Raw genomic sequence first — 21,670 nt, forward strand, 5'->3', positions numbered from 1 at the left:
TGAAATTCTATAATTCTTTCCTTTTACAAACTTGATTAGAGTATAAAAACATTCTGCTGACCCAAGCTTTCAAGACTGTAACCACATTTGCTGTATCTTTCTAAGGCATGTCATGAAAGAACTCAAGAATAATCTATAAATATTTGAGTAGCATAGGGGGAGAATGGAATACAGGTAGATGTTTCACTGCGCATAGCTGTAAGTATCCCTGATAGTTGGTCTTGGTTTCATCTAAAATAGTCGATATTATAGTGTAATATTTGTAAAGGACTCTTTTTTTTCTTTTTTTTTAAACTTTTTTCCCCTGCCTTCCTTCCATTGGTTTGAAAAACAAAAGTATGTTAGCTACAAGGAATGACTGAAGAATTAATAACTGAATCACAAAAATCATAAAAACTGTTTTCACTTATTCGTGATAAAATAACCTTTACAATGCCTACTGTGTGTGATGGCTTTAATGTGAATTTATATTAAGCTTCTGTTAGCGTCCAGGAGCTGTTTCAGTAAGGATTTGCCAATAAAATGAAATGGATTCTGTACTTCTATTTATTTGTTAAGGAGTTAGGTTGAGTTTTCTGGCACATATGAGACTTTGTAATTGAAAGAAATGCATAATGTTTTGAAGGAAATTAACTTGATATTGAGTTCTGATATCATTATCAATATTGCAGTGAGAAACTGCACTATATATTGGCCTCAAATGAAAAAAAAAAACAACAAAACCAACAAACATTTAATGCTCTAAACAAGACAAAGATTTCTGAAAGTTCTCACCACAGCTGGGATGCAGTAGTTCTCATAATTTTTTTTCAGTTAATCAAGTATTGAAAGGAATGATTTATGACAGCTAGTCTTATCTTTTTCATCAGCTTGTTTTTCTAAGGGAATACTCAAAATCCCATTGTATTACAGAACAGAAAAATTAATAGTATACTTTAGGCAGAAGATTAGCTTTCACCACTGTGTTTTTGTTGTTTTTCTCTCCAAACAAGTAGCCTAAGCAGTAGAATGTGAATGTGTGATCTGAAGGCTAAGTAGATTACTTACAAATAGTCTTTGTTTTAATTTTCGTAGGCAAGCAGATTTCATGAAAGCAACTTGCAGCTTGTTTCATACATTTTGAAAATTTGCAGCTACATTTCTTTGCAAGCAATTTTGGAAACTAAACTTTAGTTTAAAGTGAAGTAGATCATGAACATTAGCCCTATAGAGAGTTGACCTATTGCAGTTTGGTTTTTTTCTCATTTTGGCATGCAATTTGGATTTTTTTTTGGGGGGGGGTTGGGTTGTCTTCAGTCTCTGCTAACAATTTTCATCTGACTTGAAAACAAATTTTGTAACTGTTACGTGTTTATTTTGGGTTTATTTCCAGTCAAGTGGTGCTGTTGTAACAGAGAGCCAGACCTATAAGAAACGAGCTGATTTCTTAAGTAACGATGACTATGCTGTGTATGTGAGGGAGAATATTCAGGTAAGCATGATGGTGAAAAGCTATATTGAAACTGTTCTCTTCCTGGTACAAAAGTCTTTGCATAGTTATGGCATCCAATTGTCCTTTTTCCCTAGGTGGGGATGATGGTTAGGTGCTGCAGAACCTATGAGGAGGTTTGTGAAGGAGATGTAGGCAAAGTTATTAAATTGGATCGAGATGGATTGCATGACCTGAACGTACAGTGTGATTGGCAACAAAAGGGTGGTACTTATTGGGTCAGATACATCCATGTTGAGCTTTTAGGTAAGTTCACTGCTAACTGCTTTTTAATGAAAAACTGAATGATACACTAAGGGAGTTTTATTTTGGGGGAGTGAAAACCCACTCACCCTACTTTTATTCTTGCAACTGCCAGGATTCCCACCGCAGAGTTCTGCCTCTCATATCAAGATAGGTGACAAAGTGCGTGTGAAAAGCTCTGTGACCACACCCAAATACAAATGGGGATCAGTTACTCACCGAAGCGTGGGAGTTGTGAAAGGTAATGTATGTTCAAAATGGGGTGTGGGGAAGTAATAAAACTGGAAACAGCATGGGCTTTCTGCAGTGTTTGAGGAGAGAATCTTCTAGATGCACTTAGAATTCACACTGTTTTGTGGAATATTGCATGATGATAAGAGAGCATAGAATGCTTTTGATGTCTTGATGATTTTATAGGCGTGTACTCTGACAGCCCGTTTCATTCATCTGCTATTTGAGCCACTCCATTCACATACGGTAAAGATCTCAAAGAATCTGTGGAGCTTCCTGTTGTAGTTCTCATTTATACTCGGGATGAACCACAAATGGTTTTCTTTTGAGAAGCAAATCTGACTTGAAGACTTCATATGGAAGGGTGGAGAAACTGGGATGCACTAAAGTCAAGCTGTAAGGGATGTTACAGAAGTAATCTGTCAGGCATAGATTCTGTGAAGAGGTACAGATTTTGGTCATACTGTCTTTGTGCTTAGAAGTACTCTTTCTCTTTGGGAACTGTTTTTAAAAAAATAAATGAAAAATCCAGAGTGAAGGAATTTAGATAGAATAATATATATCTTTAAAAATTCTTTAGAACTCCCCTTCCGTCTGCCTCATTTCAGGCTATCTGATTAGGTTAATATGTAGTTCAATTAAAATAAAATATGACTTTTGAAAGTCACTTTTGTTACGCGTTTCTGCTTTGTTGTTGCACTGGACGCTTTCTGCATCCTTTTATAGAGATTTGCAACATGTTGTATTTTCTGCATATTTTTGTCACAGCTTTTAGTGCCAATGGAAAAGATGTCATTGTAGACTTTCCTCAGCAGTCTCATTGGACTGGCTTGTTGTCAGAAATGGAGCTGGTCCCCAGCATTCACCCTGGAGTCACGTAAGTGGTGATCTACATTTTTATTAATGTATATGGGTTATCCTTTAGCTTTATTTTCTTGATTCCATTATCTTGACTTGTATTACAATTAAGATGTAACATGAGTATATTTACTTGTCATTGTTTTGTGAAATAGGTGTGATGGCTGTCAGATGTTTCCTATCAATGGACCTAGATTCAAATGCAGAAACTGTGATGATTTTGACTTTTGTGAAACCTGTTTTAAAACCAGGAAGCATAACACCCGACATACTTTTGGCAGAATAAATGAACCAGGTATGTTTCAGGATCTAAGTGTTTCTTCGATTAATTTTGAATGCATTTAGTTTGTTTTTTAAAATAAGTCTTAAATTTTGGCTCCTTAATGTAGTGAAATCAATGTTCATATTGACCCTCTAGACAACAAAACATTTTTAGGAGATCATAACAATGCTACAATTGCATGTGGTGAACTACACCAAAACCACAACCCTTAAGCTTTCTTCATAGTGATAAAAAAGTTGTAAAAATGCAGCTACTTGACAGTAACTCTTTGTCAGAACTGAGTGTTCAGCTATACCAAGGGTAAAACGGATAGTTCTTTAGTCCACCTGCCTTTTGCTATCAGTCTAAATGTAGTTGGATGGAATCCTCATGACTGCAAGCGCAGCTTGAAATACATAAGATACCTTCTCACACTTGAATTGCTCTTCAACAGTTTTACCTGTTGATGTGTAATGGCTGTTGCCTCATTTCCCCAATGATGTGGAGACTCCAGAGAGGTGAGGTAGGACAGGGAAGCCTTTTGAAGGACTTGTAATCAGAATTTCTTGTTTTAAGGCAAGAACAGGTGCAACCATTTAAGTCCAGAACTTTGGGTTTTGCATCATTATGCAAAACTTACCTGACCCTAACTTTTTTCTTCTCCCTTCTTTCCACCTGTCTAAAAAATCGGTATGATCCCTAGTATTTGCAAGACGGTGCTGACTTCCGGAATAAACCTCTTCATATTTACATGTAGACAGATTAATTGGTTTGGAAAATGAGTACAACTGATTCCCTACATGAACATGCATTGTGTCTGTATGATGGTTTGTCCAAAGGACAAGAAAGACTTTCCATTAATAAATCAGTTAATATGGCTGTACAACTATTATGGTGTGAATCTGTAATCCTTCCTGTTGCCTTGGATAGGGTGGAGGAGTTACAGTATTCTTTTAGTCAGGCTTTGTAAAAGCTACAAAGATCAGTGAAGGGAAGTAGAAGTGGCATTTTGCAGGGAGGAAATCAACAACTCATTAAGACACCTCATTCTTGGACAACATTGGGAAGTTTTGAGTGTTGTAACTTAGCTATGGTTGTTCTTCTATAAGGGATTTCTTTTGAGGGTTGATTGCATATTTTTCTATGCTGTGGTTGTGTACAAAATTCATGTGCTCTGGTCCTTTATTTTGAAGTATATATCGTTGTAAATTTTGATTTGAATTTCAAAAGGAAGGACCCTTTGAAGTGGCTATTTTGTCGATGTTAGTCTTTTAAGGATTCTGTCAGTTTAAGGTTCGCATGCCCCTGTGATGTTTTATCGTTCAGTTTTAGGAATTAGTCTTGGTGTCTTACGTTCCTGAAGAGAGTAATTTTCCTTACTTTTTTAATGTTTATTTTTTAGTAAATTATGCTTCATTTCTTGGTATAAATCAATTATAAGTGTAAGAATAGAAAATGTGACTATCCCAAGTGGCAAGTGTGACAACTTGTTAGTCAGGTAAAGTGCTTGAAACTGCTTTAAGAAAAAAATCTTGAGCTATGCCCTTCAAGCCTGAGTAGTATTACCGTACCTATGTGACGTACTTCTGTAGTCAACTTTTAGACTACATACTTGAAATCTTTGTTATATTTCCTTTCACATTGCTGATAGTTTTAATAAAAGCAATTTTCTTTGAGAGGTACGTACTTAACATTTCATTTAACCCTGCAGGTCAGTCTCCGGTGTTTTGTGGACGTTCTGGAAAGCAGCTGAAGAGACGGCACAGCAGCCAGCGGGGAATGTTACTGGATGATTGGTCAAGAATAGTTAAGAATTTGAATGTCTCATCCTCTGTGAATCAGGCTTCACGTCTCATTGATGGTAGTGAGCAGTGCTGGCAGTCTTCTGGGTCACAAGGAAAGGTAACTTTAAGCCACAACTGGTTGATTCTGGCATACTTTGTTCTTAATAGGAGAAGTATTTACGTTGGTGAAATATATTTGTTTGTTACCTTTGTGTAAGATAGAAGACGAGTAAAAACAGGCATCTGAAGTACAAAACTCTGTCTTCATAGTAAATGTGCCTAATTTTTTAAGTTTTACTTCATCTTTCTAGTTATTTTGTGTGAATCATAAGGAACTTGTGTGATTTTTGGAATGTAGGGTAGTTATTCTATTCTGTAGTTGGTTATATGGTTTCAATTACCTTTTCAATATCACAACTGGTTCTTAACAAACACACTGATTATATTTTACTTAGGTAAAATATAAAATTTACTTTGCGATACAAAAACACCTATGTTCTTACTAGCTAAAACTGCCTCCACGCACTCCCTCAGTTGCATAGAATCGTACAATTTCTCAAGTGGAAAGGGTGACCCATAGAGATTGAGTCTGACTCCCTGCTGCTCGCAGGACTACGTAAAACTAAATCATATGACTAAGAATGTCTTTGAGACACTTCTTGAACTCTGAGAGGCTTGGTGCTGTGACCACATCCCTGGGAAGCCTGTTCCAGTGACTGTCCACCCTCTGAGAGAACCTTTCCCCAGCGTCCAATCTGAACTTCTCCTGATGTAGGCTCATTCGATTTCCTCTCGTCCTATCATTGGTCATCAGAGAGAGATCAGCACCCTCCCCCTCCACTGCCCCCTTTGGGGAAGGTGTAGATGGTGATGAGATCACCCTTCCGGCTTTTCTTCTCCAAACTGAACAAACCAAGTGACCTTGTAAGTCTTGCCCTCAGGACCTTTCACCATCTTGGTTGCCCTGCTCTGTACACACTCCAGTAGTGTGACATCTTTTTTATATCAAGGTGCCCAGAGCTGCACACAGTGCTCCGGATGAGGTCGCATCAGAGCAGAGCGGGACAATTACCTCCCTGCCTGGCTGGCAATGCTGTGCTGGATGCACCCCAGGACACGGTTGGCCCTTTTGGCTGCCAGGGCACACTGGTGGCTCATGTTCAACTTGCCATCAACCCAGACCCTCAGGTCTCTTTCCTGAGGGTTGCTGTCCAGCCTCTCCTCCCCCAGTTTGTATGTATGAGCAGAATTACCTCATCCCAAGTGGAGAATCCAGCACTTGCTCTTGTTAAGTTTCATATGGTTGGTGACTGGCCAGCTCTCTAGTCTATCCAGATCTTTCTTTAAGGCCTCTCTACCCTCAAGGGAGTCCACAGCTCTTCCTAGTTTAGTGTAATCAGCAAACTTGCTCAATGTACATTCAACTACTGTGCCCAGAGAGTTTATAAAAACATCTGAGTGTTGTCCAGTTTTAGTTGCCCACAGCACTGCTTTGTGGCCAGCCTAGGCACTGGGATTTGTGGCAAGACTTCTGTCCAGTGCGTTTTGATGCTCTGTTGATGACCATGTTGAGAATGTGCATCCCCAAGTACCCTTCCTTCAGGTTGACTACAGACTGTAACTAGTCAGAGATTTACATTATGTCCCATTTCTTGACCTCACTATGGTATTGTGCTTTCTCCAACTTCTCAGTGGTGTTGCTCTCAAGTGAAATAAATAATTTGCTGCAAATCTTTCTCTTGTATTTGGAGGTTGGACAGGTGAGAAGTTCACAGTGTCATTTTCCTTTGGCCGTTTCCCTTGCATTGCAGCTGTCGTGTGCTGTTCATAAGTGTTTTTCATGCTTTCTCCAAAATCAGCACACATTTAATTCTTGTTAACTGTATGATAGTCCTAACAATACTGTCTGAAAATGAAATTCTGTGTGTTTTCCCTAGCACTGGATTCGCTTGGAGATTTTTCCAGATGTTCTTGTTCACAGACTAAAGATGATAGTGGACCCTGCAGACAGCAGTTACATGCCCTCTTTAGTTGTAGTTTCAGGTATGTGTGTGTTCTCTGAGAAGTCTGAAAAATACTTTTTCTGTACATTCAAGGATAGATAGTTTTCTGGTTTCAGTTAACGTAGTCATCTGGTTAACATGCATAGTGTCTGTTTATGAAACAAACACCATATCTTAAAATATTTTTCTTTCTGTGTTTTGTTTTCTAGGGGGGAATTCCTTAAATAACCTTATAGAGCTAAAGACAATCAATATAAATCCTACAGACACCACAGTGCCTCTTCTCAGTGATTGTACGGAAGTAAGTGAAGTTTGTGTGAGAATTACTCTTGTATGCAAAAGAAAAATACTTTGCTGCAAGAGAAAGCTGAGAAGCCCTGTTGTGATTATTAAAGCATGTTATTTAACTTTTCCTCTAATTTAGCACTATTTCTCAGAGTTTAGTAAAGTTAATTTCCCTGTTAAGTTTTATCATCATCACAGCAAACTCTGTACTAGCCTTAGTAGCAAAGGTATTTTAGTTTTTTTGGTGTAAATCAATATACCTATAAGCCAAAAAGACATCCCAATAAACTTAAATTTGGGGATAATTTTGGTGAATGATAAAGCTTATTTTGAATAGTAGTTCTGAACTATTTCAGTAACAGCAGGGAGGAGCACATAATGAATTTTTGTAAAATTGGAAGTAAAAACATTCTCAGATTAATGAGGCCATGTGTTTATCTTAAAGTATGAATTATTTGGCTTTTCAGCCCCCCATATTTGAAGTTATGGATTCATTTTGTTAAGGTGACAAAGTGAAGCAGAAGTTCTAATTCTTTCATATCTTTTATAAAGTTACATAAGACCCAAAAGGTGGCAATTCAGTTTTTTCTTCTTAGTACCACAGGTATATTGAGGTTGCAATCAAGCAGTGCAGAAGCTCTGGGATTGATTGCAAGATACATGGCCTCAGCATACTGGGACGTATACGTGCAGAGGATGAAGATTTGGCGGCAGTCCCTTTCCTTGCGTCTGATAATGAGGAAGAGGATGATGATAAAGCCAACACCGGCAGGTAGGAAACTGCAGGAGTGGGGGGGAAATGATAAAGAACTGCAGTGTCTATATATTCTAATCAGGAGATTCTTGAAAGAAGAGCAACTTAATTAGATCGGGTGGTAGTAAAGAGAAATCAGCATCTTAGTTTGTCAGAATTGTAAGTAGGTCATTTGTTGATAAATAACTTCTTTAAGACTGTCACACTGGTGAGGTGGTAGAATTTTATATAACTCTTCTGCTTCTGCAGTATAATTGGAGTTTGAAGCCTACCTAAAAACTTGATGTATTTATATTTGGTATGTGGTGCAGTGTATATTTACGACTGCTCAGCAAAACATTCTGGGTGTTTTTGATATTTATTTGTTACAGCCACCACTTAACTGTGGTGGTGTAATCTGAGTACTGAAACTGTTCCAAAATGTAAAATCAATAAATAGAGTAAAAAGGTGCCTAGGCTACATAGTATGCAGGTTGCTAACCTGACTTTATTTTTTCCTCTCGATATGTTCAGTCTTGTTAGAAAGAAGGCAGCTGGGCTTGAATCGGCAGCTACCATAAGAACCAAAGTTTTTGTTTGGGGACTGAATGACAAAGACCAGTTAGGAGGGCTAAAAGGTTCCAAGGTATGTTTGTTGTTTTCATACTTCAGTACAAAACAGAGCTAAAAATAAAATGTGCAAGTCTTGCACAACTCAGAATTAAATCAAATGTATTCAGAATTTTAAAGTTTATTGTCAAAAGCTACGGAGAGTAGGTTTTAATTTGCTTTTTACTGTTAAGACATGGATGTCTGGTGGGTGGAAAATTGGTTGTTACGCTGAAATCCAGTTTGATTTTTAAAAGCCATTTAGCAATTTATTTTAGATGATAGTGAACTAATTGTTCTAAAAATGTGTAGCACTATATGTATGTTGTTCCTTTTGAGTTTCTGAGCATGAAGTGAACATTTTGAACCTTTCTATGTATGTCTTGTACCTGGAGCTGGTGCAGTAAGCAGAAAAAATGTTGAATTCTGATCTTTTGATTGGTATAACTTGATTAGAATTCAGTGTAATTTGAGAGGAATTTCAGTCCTCTGTGCAGCCATTTATACATAATTTATACATAATGCAAGATGGGAGATACATGGAAAATGTTTAATCAATTTAAGGTGTCATTAATCTGAAAAGTATATTAAGAGAGCATTTATTTAATTTATGTGGTAAATAAAACATATAATATTGTATACGTAGAATGCCTTTCAAGAAACAAAAGGTTAACCATTACTGTCTTCTCCATCCTATATTTTATTGGTGCGTAAAACCATCAAGGCCTCAGTGCAGAAGTGCAGATTTCAGTTCATTCTTGCTTTGTCTGAATAATACAGGGAGTTTCATGTATTTGAAAAAACAAAACAAACCAAAACCTGTTAGATTAACTGGTTTATCACTTACGAATAGCTCTTCTTTTGAAAGCATGAAAATTTAAAGTATATTGTAATGATCTTTATTTCCTGTCTGCTCTAGATCAAGGTTCCTTCCTTTTCTGAAACCCTGTCTGCTTTGAATGTTGTACAAGTAGCTGGAGGGTCCAAAAGCCTTTTTGCAGGTAATATGTTTTAAATAAATATAATTATTTAAGAACAGAAACAGACTTCTAGTTGTGAACCATTAATGGTGTTTCAAACTCTTGCTTCTTCATTTCAGTGACTGTAGAGGGTAAAGTATATGCCTGTGGAGAAGCCACAAATGGAAGGCTGGGTTTAGGAATATCTAGTGGAACTGTGCCTATTCCCCGCCAGATTACAGCTCTCAGTAACTATGTGGTAAAGAAGGTGGCTGTTCACTCAGGTACTGACTATTGCTGTTCTTATGTACATAAACATAACATATTAAGCCTGAAAATAGTTGCTTTGCAATTTTCTTGGGTGCTGTGATGCCCCAAGCATATTAGATTTTTTAAATAAATAGAAGCTATGAAATTCTGTCTGTTGCATAAAATGTCAGATTGAATCTAATGGTTCTATTATTAAAATCTGTGAATTTAGGCCATATGCAGTTTCTTACTTGCTGGAAGTTAAATATGGTAACTCTTGAGTAGTTCTTCAGTCTGTTCCAGAGAATGTGTTTTCATTTTTCAATATTGCTAAATGGTGAATTTAGTTTTTCATTTTCCTGCAGCATTGAAAATAGCAAATTGAGTGATTTTGTTTTTTAAATGTACCAGGAAATCTACTCTCACAAAAGTTTTGTGTTTTAAACTAAATCACATAAAAACTCAGATGAAAATAAGCAATATGTAATGGGCTGAAAGGATCATGCAATAATATTACAGAACAACAACAATGTCAAATTTCTGAGACTGTAACTAGACCTGCTGCCTGGTTGAAAGCTTGAAAATTTAGATTTATATTTACACTTTTAGGTGGCCGGCATGCTATGGCATTAACTGTTGATGGAAAGGTATTTTCATGGGGTGAAGGAGATGATGGAAAACTTGGTCACTTCAGTCGAATGTAAGAATACCAAATTTGTCCGTTTTTCAGTAAGAGAACATTTGTATTGCATGTTATAACATGAGCTGACCACCTCTGTTGACAATGACAGGATTTTTAATACAACGGGAATACAAAATTGTGTTGTGAAAAGTTTCTTTCAGAAGTGTATGTCAGTTTATGGTGCAGTGTTTGTAGTGGTCTTAAGTAATTTAAAAAGGAGGGGTTCAATTAATGTAATACATGGGAATATAGTGCATACAGTCTTTAATAGTATTTTTGAATGTCACTGATGAAATAGCACATTTTTGGACATTAGAGCTTTTGGTTACTTTTATAAGGTAAGGTGTACAGAGGAGCCTTGAGGTGTAAAACTGTAGCAGTTTACATTCTTGAGCTGTAACAGTTCATACTGCAAGACTCAAAGAGTATTTTGCAGCCCTTTTCTTTAGACTTTGTTTCACAAACTTGTTAAACAGAAATACATTTCTTATACTTTCCAGTAATACGTAGTTTAATCCTTCACATGGCAATTCTGAGGAAAATTTGAATCGTCTCAGAATTTTTCTTTGTACGCACCACAGAATAATCCTTAGAAAGAAAACAAAGATAAACATAGCCTGTGGGGAAATCTTTGTTTGTCATTCTGATATATTTTGAAGATCTGCTCAGAATACATAAAAAAATTACAGTGCCCAGCTCAGTTAATATATGACTACAAATAAATATTCGTAGGGGTATGTGTGTCAGATCAATGAAAAAAGGAGTCCAGATTAGAGCACTATTGTTGTTTATTGTTCAACTGCCTCATGTTTCCTGTAATTTTATTAAAAGTGAGACTTGGAACTCTTGGGCATTTAATGGGAGCAGATTTTCCAGAGGCTATGCATAATTTTATAAACCATTAACAGTGGCTCTGATACACAGTCAATATTAGAAAACCTTGAGCTGAAATTCTTCCCTCTATTTAGAGAATATTCTAACCATATAAATAGTAAAAGTTTCCAGTACTCTCGTGGAAGCCTAACAGTAAATTCCAGTTCTAATTTCTCTCTTGTAAAGAGCAAAGTTGGAATGGGAGTGTCACCTCTTGATCTTACTGTCTCTGTGTCCACAGAGTGAAGAAATAATTTCTTCTAACAAATCATTCGACTTTGAGCAATAACAGAATATCAGTTTTCACCTTGTTTTATACACTTTTTAATTGATTCATCACTTTGGTGTTTTGGGTTTGCCACCTGAGTTTTGCAGTGTATACATAAAGTATTTATTTAAACAAACTCCAAAATATGTTAAAATAGTGTAAACTTTAGATTTATGGTGCTACTAAAGTGTATGTCTTGTAATAATAATATTGCATCTTATCTTTACGTTACTGTTAGCTATTACACAAAGTTTTTTGTATTGTGAAGTTTGGAGTATATGGTGCAACTCTTTGATAATTAATGCAATGAATTCTTTACTCATTTTCTGTAGGAACTGTGATAAACCCAGACTGATAGAAGCGTTGAAAACCAAACGCATCCGTGATATTGCTTGTGGCAGTTCCCACAGCGCTGCCATTACCTCTAGTGGCGAACTGTATACGTGGGGTCTTGGAGAATATGGAAGGCTGGGACATGGAGATAATACCACGCAGCTGAAGCCTAAGATGGTAAAAGAAATGTTTCTTGTCTCTGAAATGTGAATGTGTTTGGTAGTTTAATAAATGATAAAGCTAAAGTAAAGACAAAACTCCTGAAAACATGAAGACACGCTTTTGGGGTGATCTAAACTAGATTTTGGTATACATACGTCTAATAACAGGCGGACTGTTTTGGAAAGGCCAAAAAGATCCAGTCTCTCTTTCTTGGGAAGTGGTGTGAAATGGCTTGTGCTGTTTTGAACATTCATGTCTGCGTCTACTTTGATACACAACTGGAAGCTGCCACTGTCATGGAGCAACGTTGGGTCCTGAATGAGCAAGGCTTGATAATCTTTTGCTAAATGGTGTGCTCAGGCTGGGCACAATGAGGAAGATCAGTCATAAGAGCTTGAAAATGTCTGTCAATTTTTAAAACATAATTTTTTTGAAATGCCTTTCTTACTTTTTCTGGTTTGTAGGTTAAAGTGCTCCTGGGCCACAGAGTCATTCAGGTTGCTTGTGGAAGCAGAGATGCTCAGACTCTTGCTCTGACAGATGAAGGTAGGAATATCTTGTTCCAGAAGGTTGCTAGCGCATAGGAGTACTGTGATTGTTGTTTGACCTGCCATTTGGTGTTTGTTAGGTTTGGTGTTTTCTTGGGGTGATGGCGATTTTGGGAAACTGGGCCGAGGAGGAAGTGAAGGATGCAACATTCCTCAGAACATTGAAAGGCTGAACGGCCAAGGCGTTTGTCAGATCGAGTGTGGTGCACAATTCTCATTGGCACTGACCAAGTCGGGAGTGGTGTGGACATGGTACGTTACATTTGCCAGAAAGCATTAACAAAGCAATTGCTAAGTATGTGTTGTATTTATTACTGCTTGACTATCTTAACTTGAATCTGTGCTTTATTTATATGCTTTATCTTTTAAACTGGCAGCTCTTCAGACAAGCTTGGATCTTTTCAATTACTCTCATACTGTGTCTTGTATCATGCTCAGTTGTGTACGGTACTCTGTCAGGTCTTCTTACCGAATCAGTGGAGGAGGGGGAAGATAATTCACTCTCTTTGGAGCAATGCGGGTCTGTAAAGGAATGTTAATTCAACACTTTGGAGTGGAGTGGGAGAAAGAGAACCTGAGAATATAGTTCAGAGTATGTAACCTACAGCTGAAGCAGAGATGGAGAGTAAGGATGTAGATAGGGAAGTAAACTAAAATTCAGAGGAGATGGGAAGAACTTCCTTGGAAACATGGGCTCAGAAGGCCACTGAGTTGTCAATAATGATGCCTCAAAACAACAGCTGGTATGAGAAGGATCACTGAGAGTTATTCAGAAACTGGTTTTATTTTTCTTCTGTCTGCTTGCTTCTGCTTTGTTTTGAACACAAACCTGTTTTTTTGAGTTTATAAACCTTTCTGTAAAATTTGAGAGCTTACTATATGGCACATCAGCTTCAGAACTGTAACCAGATCAAAGTCTTACCCCATCCTTGTGTAATGAGACTATGACCTGTTTGATGTATATCAAAGCTAAGAAGTCTTAAACCAGTAATTTTTGTTGTATTATTTGTCAGCAATTGATGAATGATATGAAGAGAAACCCACAAAACTTCTGGTTTTGTAAGTTACTTCTATTTACAGAAGGGAGATGAGGTTTTAGCAGAGATGTTGTTTCTCAGCGTGGCCACAAGAAACTGTGTCTTTTTCTAACTTTCACCTATCTTTTAAATTCTTTTTTTTGTAGTGACAAAAGGAATAAGAGGAAAGGGAGTCTAACAGTGTCTTAAGACCTCTGCAAAATTCTTGCCCATTCCTTCCTTCCTTCCCCCAGTTTGTCTTTACACTGTTAGATCTAATCATAAAATCTATGGCTATTTCATGACATTACAGGTCTTCAAGGAGACTTTTTTTTTGAGCTGTTTTAGCTGTGCTTGTCTGCACTTTAGGATGACTGCATTGCTTCTAAACTTTTTTTATTCTTGAATTTGTACTGGTTTGAGGGAAACATCACAGCTTCTGTTACAACTTTAGGTAGGCAATAGCATTGCATATATCTCATTCACCTCCAGCATAATATAACCTTTCTTCAGAAAAATTGGTGTTGGTGGGATGAGCAGCAGAACTGAGTGAATAGTTGCTAAAACCACAGTGGAAGAAATCTCAGGGGTTTTTTGTGTTTGTTTTTTTTCTTTTTTACTGACATTCTTAGAGGCATTTTAAGATGTTTACATTACTTTTGTATGTGATATACTTTTAGTGCAGTTTGTGTATAACAATTTTTGAAGAATTTAAGCCATAGAGACTTGAAAACCTACACTGAGGATTGCAATAGTGTGAAAAAATTCATTTCTGAAAACATGTTAGTTCACATATCTTTTTTCATGTGAGTTAACTTGCCAAGGGGTCTGTTATTGTTAGGTTTATCCTAAGTCTCATAAATCTGTCCAAGTCTATCAAAACACATCAATTTTTTAAGTATTTACAATTGCAGTGTTTCTGCAACAGAGGATATTCAGTGTAATCACAGTTGCACTATGTACAAAAAATAGTCATAATGATACCTGTCCTTTACTGAGGTGAGAAGTTAGAGTCACAGACTCTGCAGTCATCCTCATTTTCAGGCCTTTGTGATTCAGATTTGAAGAATTTACTAGTTGCTGCTTGTGTTTAATTCCAGTGATAAACAAAGTGTTGTTTAGGAAGCTGCATTGACAGAGGAATGTGTAAACAATATAATTATTTTGAATTTTGTGCTTACTGTCTGTTACAGGGGTAAGGGTGACTACTTCAGGCTGGGCCATGGCACAGATGTACATGTACGAAAGCCACAAGTTGTGGAAGGACTGAGGGGTAAAAAGATAGTGCACGTGGCTGTAGGTGCACTCCATTGTCTAGCGGTTACTGACACGGGACAGGTACGTTGTGCATCACCCACTTTTTTCCTTGATCCAGAAAGGAATAAACTAAACTGCTGAGGAAGAAGAGCGCAATAGCATCGGTGCTGATAAAATGGAATAAAAATGTCAGTTGGTATTTATTTACTTTTTAAAGTCTTGAATAAATATAAGCATGATTGTAATTTTAAATATATTAGCTTTCAAATTGTTATTGGAGTTTAAATGTTATCATAGTAGCTTTTGTAATATTTTCCTAGTTTGTTTATTATCTCGTGATCAGTTTCCTGCTTCTCACTCTTGAAATGCAGCAGCAGTCATAGTATTCTGGACAGATTTTTCTCCTGTGATCCAGCATTGTCATTACCTAGTATTGATTCAGTTCCCCAATGTAAATACTTTGCACCTAATTCTTCTAACTTACTGACTTACTGTTCACTGTAATAATTTATGAGTCAGTGCATGATTTCTGAATTTGCAGTAATATATGAATCATCGGATAAAGTGCTGCTTTGAATTTTTTTTTTTTTATTTTAAAGTATGATAATGCCTGCATTAGTTAACAGGGGGGGGAAAAAAGTACCAGCAATAGGTTCTCTAAAGTGTCCTAGATTAATAATGCAAATCACTAAGATTCCTTTTTTTAAGTTTTTAAGAAAACAATTAAATGAAGCAACTAGTGAAGCAAAGTAATGTATGGAAATGTTTACTGGCAGGTTTATGCTTGGGGTGACAATGACCATGGGCAACAAGGCAATGGAACTACTACAGTCAATAGAAAGCCCACGCTCGTCCAGGGCTTGGAAGGCCAGAAAATCACCCGGGTTGCTTGTGGGTCTTCCCACAGTGTAGCATGGACAACAGTGGATGTCGCTACACCAGCTGTTCATGAACCAGTGCTTTTCCAGACAGCGAGGGACCCTTTAGGTGCATCTTATCTTGGTTGGTATTTATTGGCTTACATTGTTGCTTGGGGTTTGTTTTGTTTTGTGTTTAATCCTATTAGAGAGTTAGTTGTGTGTATAGTTTAATAGGTGACAGAAGAGCACAAAAAGGAAACTGTCTTTTAAAAAAATACCACAAAAAATCTAACAGGAAACATACACACCTCTACAAATATCCCAACAAAATCTCTACCGGAAAGTAGAAGTTGTAAATTACTTTAATTGGAAGTATAATTAGTTTGAACTTTTGTTGTGCTTCAGGAAATTAAAATGCAACACGCTTTATGAAATATCCCAAAGACTTTGTATTTAATATGGGATAAAGCTTTATGGAGGTAATTGTAGATGGATGCTACTGTAGTATTGGTGGTCTTACATGATACCGCTTGCTATGATTCTTGATGCTACTGTTAACCTTTTGTTTCTAAGGTAAGTGACTTAAGAATTAGGGAGGCAAAACAGCAGGGTTTTTTGTGTTGCATATAAAAGCACTGAGTATTTTGCTAATTAAGCCTTCGTGAATGAGGTAATTAAAAAAGAGCAAGAACTATATATATAGATGATTTGATTAGTATTTTTAAGACTACCTAATATTGTTATTTGAGAAGTTTCTGTGTAAGTAAAACTTGTTTTAGATGCTGATCACAAAAATATTAATATCTTTATTACTTTAATCTTCCTGAGTAATTAACAAGGAGGAACACTATTTTATGAAAGCCTTTGCTGCAAAGCCTCAGTATTGACTTTATGTAGTAACTATAGACACTGCAGTTTAAGAATCTACTGTAGAGTTAGTTTTACAGTCATCTTTCTGACTAAACAAAAAATCAGATAAATCAGTTCCACCATTAAAAAAAGCTCTCACCTTTTTTCCCCCCTCATTCCAGGTGTTCCTTCAGATGCAGATTCTTCTGCTGCCAGTAACAAAATGAGTGGGGCAAACAGTTCCAAGCCGAATCGCCCTTCCCTTGCAAAGATTCTCCTGTCGCTTGACGGGAACGTTGCCAAACAGCAGGCATTATCTCATATACTGATGGCATTACAAATCATGTATGCCAGGTAGGCATGCAAACTTTCCTGTCTTTTGCAGAGTGAAACATGACATAACTTACTATCTAGTAGGGTCTTCTGATTCAACTATAAATTGTTTGACAAATATGGACTCTTCAGGATAGGCCTAAGCTCAATGTAATTTTTTTTGTATTGATTTTAGCTTTATGCTGTTAACGTTTTCTTTACAGGAGCTCCCAGTGCCTGGGAGGAAAAAATGTTTATTTAGAAATGCTCGAGTAAATAACGTAAAAGGAGTGTAAGTAAATCACGATAGATGACATGGAGGAAGCAGTGGGGGCCAGGGTGGAAAGAACAACAGAACTTTATAATGCCCTTCTTGTTGGTAGAGAACAGAGTATTTGTGCTAAAATTTATGAAGAGGAACTCATGTAAAATAGTGGCCTTAAACCACCATATTTAAGCATCAGGCCCAAAGGAGAATGGAGATAAAACTACTCTCTCATTTCAGAACTTGGAAACCTTTCCTTATTTTTTTAAGACAAGCTAACATATTTTTTTTTTAAGTGCAATAAGGGCATATAATTAGCTTTATCTTAATCTGTCCTAAATTATTTCAGGGATGCAGTTGTTGGAGCACTGATGCCTGCAAGTATGATTGCACCAGTAGAATGTCCCTCTTCATCACCAGCCCCCCCATCAGATGCTACTTCTGCAGGAAGCCCTGCCAGTGGAGATGAATGCGTGCTTGGAGGAGATGTAGAAGAGAGGCTGAGCCCAAACCCATGGCAGGACAGGAGAGGGGAGGTAAAGGGTTGAGTGAATTTTTCCATCAGTATTTAAGAGTAAAGCTGAAAAATATTGTCATGTTTAGTCTGATAATAGCAGAGATTAAACAGTTCTTTGATGCTCTAATGTCAGGAGTGGGTACTCTATGTGTTTCAGATTTGGAAAAAGTGAAGTTTTAGTGTGAAATCAGTTTTGAACTTTCAAAGTGCACTGTGTCATTTAAATGCAATTGTGGTGATTTCTAATAGTATTTTAGAATTAACAAGAAAATATTGACCATTTGACCAGGTATGAAATTAATTTTACAGAAGTGATCTTTAAATAAAAAAAGTCAACGTCTAAGGGAAAATTTGACAGTTATTTAATCATATGTAATTGTGAACTTATATCAACTAATGTACACGGGAGGACCTGAACGGAGTTCTGTTATGTTGATTCTCTACTGCAAACAGAAGCAGAAAAAAGAAAAGGCTTGCTGCTGAAGAGATCTTTTCCTTTAACAGACTATTAATTTAACATGTGTTGTTAGGTCTTGTCTTGTACATTGTAGGCTTTTCTGCAGGCACTGATGTTTTATTGTATGTTTTTGTAGCAGCTGGCATTGAGGGGGTTGTTGGCTGGTTTGCCAAGGAACAAAAAAATAGAAGTATAAGGAGTGAATCTATTTGCTTTGAATTTATGGCTGTTTCTGCATTGCTTCTGTCTTTGAACATAAGTCTTTCTAATAAATAATTCCTAAAGGTTTTACAGTATCTTGCTGCAGCTTTTGTTAATTATTATTTGTTTTGGTTAGGTTGTTTCTTCTGAAGATGCTGTGACACCGTCTGCTGTAACTCCGTCAGCTGCTGCTGCTTCTTCCCGTCCTTTCATTCCAGTCACAGATGATCCTGGAGCTGCCAGTATCATCGCAGAAACCATGACAAAAACCAAAGAAGTAATGTTGTTAATACCTTCCTTAAAACTGAAGTCCTTACCATGCTTATATCAACCAGTTTTGCCTTTTTTTAAATGCTTTTAAAGTTATTCCGTATATGATTGCATTTTGAAAATCTATCCAAAGACAAATGGATTTTCTTTTTATTTTTGTCTGAAGTTAAAGTTTTAGAAGAACTTTTTCACTTGAGAAATGTGTTTAACAGTAGGTTAATTTTGGGGCCATATAATCCTGGATTTGTGAACTGTTTTTTAAACTACCTCTGAACTTCTTCAGACAAGTTAATTTCTTCAGATTCAGTGAGATACTCCTTTCATCTTCACTGCCTGAATATTTCTTCAATTTGTTTTGTAGGATGTAGAAAGTCAGAGTAAAGTATCTGGCCCAGAACCGCAGTACTTGGATGAGTTTACGAGTCTGTTGGTACCAGATGACACACGAGTCATGGTTGACCTGCTAAAGCTCGCTGTGTCCAACCGAGCAGGCGAAAAGGGAAGAGACGTTCTTTCAGCTGTTCTGTCTGGTATGGGCACAGCTTACCCACAGGTCAGCTTTTGTTACTCTTGCGTTTTAACTATGTCCTTCTTAGTAGTAGCTTACTAGGCTATTTTCTTGTTTTTGAAGTGCAGTTCAACATACTGAGAAACTTAATAAAAACGAAAATTCGAGTTGAACTTAAATGCTTGTGAGCCTTCATGATGCCCCTCATCATAAGATGGACATTGAAGCACTAGAGGGAGCACAGAGGAGGGTGATGAAGCTGGGGAGGGGTCTGAACACAAGTCTGATGAGGAGTGGCTGAGGGAACTGGGGCTGTTCAACCTGGAGAAAAGGAGGCTGAGGGGAGACCTTATTGTTCTCTGCAACTGCCTGAAAGGAGGTTGTAGCATGAAGGGTGTTGGTCTCTTCTCCCAGGTAGCAAGTGATAGGATGAGAGGAAATGGCATCAAGTTGTGCTGGGGGAGGTTTATGCTGGATATTAGGAAGAAATTCTTCACAGAAAGGGTTGTCAGGCACTGGAACAGGCTGCCCAGGGAAGTGGTAGAGTCACCAGCCCTGGAGGTGTTTGAGATAGATATAGATGAGGTTCTTAGGGACATGGTTTAGTACTAGAGTTAGGTTATGGTTGGACTTGATGATCCTGAGGGTCTCTTCCAACTGAAGTGATGCTATGGTTCTATCACATGAATACAGGCATGTGCTAGAAATGTCAATAATAGACAATTTCCTTGATTTGTCATGATGCAATTAGACATTAAAATAAAAGCTTAACGAACTGTATCTATATATTGGACAAGTCGCTTTGTTTATTGAAATGAAGCTGAATTAAACAAAGCCGTATTTCCTGTGGAATGTTAGTTTAAGAACTTCCATGCTTGTTTTGTTTTGCATCCAAGTTCATTTCTCCAGTTGATGCAGTCAATATTGTTAATGCAGTCAATACATTGTTAACAATATAGTAATTTTTCTTAGTTTTGATGCACTGAACTTTTTAACTATTTACAAAGTATCCATGGGTGTGGGGTGTTTTGGGACAACTGACAAACAGGTCAAAATGCTGTAATATTTGGTACCAACAGCTATATGAAAGAATATTACCAATCGTAAATTATTTATATAATATCTGCCTATAGTAATGAATTGAAAGTTGCTTAATGTTTCTTGTAGTTTTACCCTTTGAATTTTTTTTTTCCAATGAGTAACAATGCATTTCTTTTAATATGATCATATGATGTAATTAATTTACGGCTTTGCACCACTTAAAGACTGATTTGAAACACTGGAAGTGATTATACAGAGCTGATTTTTGTGTTCTTTTATAAAACTTGGCTTCAGTGACCAGAAAGATGCATAATGACTTTGCTAAGGAGTATGCATTGAATTGAGAGAAATTTTATTTATTAACGGTATAAATGACAAGAACAGCTTCAGTCTCAAACAATGAAATCTTACGGTATCTGTGTCCAGGTAAACTTGGATTGTGGGAAAGCCTAATTGATGCTATTTGTGTAGAGGCATTTCAGTGGCATTTCTCAAATTGTTACTCACTCCCACCCCAGTTTTCAAACTCCTTATATTAATTGGTTGTGTATACCCATATTCTGGGTATACACCCCTCCCACACCAATTAGATGCACACTATATGTACAGTTAAACTTTATGTCTGTTTTTTTTGCTTCTAGCATTAATAGTGAGTAGCTGAACAACTTTGTGGGTGTTTGTTGTGATTTGTTTGGGTGTTGTTTTTGTTATTGGTGGTGGTTTTTTGGTTAGTTGTTTTACCTCCAGAGTCAGAATTTTTATTTGAAACTGCTCTTTAAAAATGAGTACTATTGGAATTTTCTCTCTAAAAATGCTTTGCAGTATTACATATTTGTTAAATATTTAGAATAGAATAGAGCATATCATCAAGAAGTGACCTACAATGATCATCTAGTCCAACTGCCTGACCACTTCAGGGCTGACCAAAAGTTACAGCGTGTTATTAAGGGCATTGTGTAAATGCCCCTTAAACACTGAGAGGTTTGGGGCATTGACCTCTCTAGGAGACCTGTTCCAGTGTTTGACCACTGTCTCAGTAAATAAATTCTTCCGAATGCCCAGTCTGAACCTCCCCTGGTGCAGCTTTGAGCCATTCCCATGTGTCCCATCACTGCATCCCAGGGAGCAGAGCTCAGCAGCTCCCTGTCCCCTTCCCCTCCTCAGAAGCTGCGGAGCCAGGAGGTCACCCCTCAACCTCCTACTCTCCAAACTAGACAAGCTCAGAGTCCTCAGCTGTTCCTCCCAGGACTTGCCTTCCAGCCCCTGTCACCAGCTTTGTTGCCTCCTCTGGAGGCATTCAGGGGCCTTCACACCCTTAACTTGTGGGGCCCAGAACTGCACATGATGCTAGAAGTGAGGCTGCACCAACGCTGAATACAGTGGGAGACTCAGACCTTGCATTAAGGTCTCAGCCTGTGCTTCACAGTTTAGATTTTACAGTGTTTTTGTATGTTTTGGTTTTTTTGGTCTGTAAGGGGAAAACAATTTTTTTGTGTTGTCATTTACTTACTGCAAACTTGTTTGGCTTTTAGGAGTTTTTCTAGCT

The 21,670-nt window shown here is 37.3% G+C and overlaps 1 protein-coding gene across 7 annotated transcripts in view; it reads left to right on the forward strand.

The window, feature by feature from the left end:
* The window catches only part of HERC2 (HECT and RLD domain containing E3 ubiquitin protein ligase 2), a 115,930-nt gene that overhangs the window by 64,534 nt on the left and 29,726 nt on the right, over window positions 1-21,670 (forward strand). For all 7 annotated transcript variants that reach the window (XM_065854517.2, XM_065854527.2, XM_071813537.1 and 4 more), the window contains 22 exons: window positions 1,373-1,471; window positions 1,567-1,735; window positions 1,848-1,973; window positions 2,732-2,840; window positions 2,977-3,116; window positions 4,795-4,985; window positions 6,805-6,910; window positions 7,080-7,171; window positions 7,752-7,927; window positions 8,423-8,534; window positions 9,417-9,498; window positions 9,597-9,740; window positions 10,315-10,405; window positions 11,861-12,038; window positions 12,488-12,569; window positions 12,652-12,823; window positions 14,781-14,925; window positions 15,621-15,846; window positions 16,736-16,907; window positions 17,480-17,666; window positions 18,442-18,582; window positions 18,937-19,128. In XM_065854517.2, the coding sequence (XP_065710589.1) occupies window positions 1,373-1,471; window positions 1,567-1,735; window positions 1,848-1,973; window positions 2,732-2,840; window positions 2,977-3,116; window positions 4,795-4,985; window positions 6,805-6,910; window positions 7,080-7,171; window positions 7,752-7,927; window positions 8,423-8,534; window positions 9,417-9,498; window positions 9,597-9,740; window positions 10,315-10,405; window positions 11,861-12,038; window positions 12,488-12,569; window positions 12,652-12,823; window positions 14,781-14,925; window positions 15,621-15,846; window positions 16,736-16,907; window positions 17,480-17,666; window positions 18,442-18,582; window positions 18,937-19,128 (3,132 nt within the window). The remainder of the gene's footprint in view (window positions 1-1,372; window positions 1,472-1,566; window positions 1,736-1,847; window positions 1,974-2,731; window positions 2,841-2,976; window positions 3,117-4,794; window positions 4,986-6,804; window positions 6,911-7,079; window positions 7,172-7,751; window positions 7,928-8,422; window positions 8,535-9,416; window positions 9,499-9,596; window positions 9,741-10,314; window positions 10,406-11,860; window positions 12,039-12,487; window positions 12,570-12,651; window positions 12,824-14,780; window positions 14,926-15,620; window positions 15,847-16,735; window positions 16,908-17,479; window positions 17,667-18,441; window positions 18,583-18,936; window positions 19,129-21,670) is intronic.

The sequence above is a fragment of the Patagioenas fasciata genome, chromosome 1 (genome assembly GCF_037038585.1).
Source record: "Patagioenas fasciata isolate bPatFas1 chromosome 1, bPatFas1.hap1, whole genome shotgun sequence".
NCBI lineage: Eukaryota > Metazoa > Chordata > Aves > Columbiformes > Columbidae > Patagioenas > Patagioenas fasciata.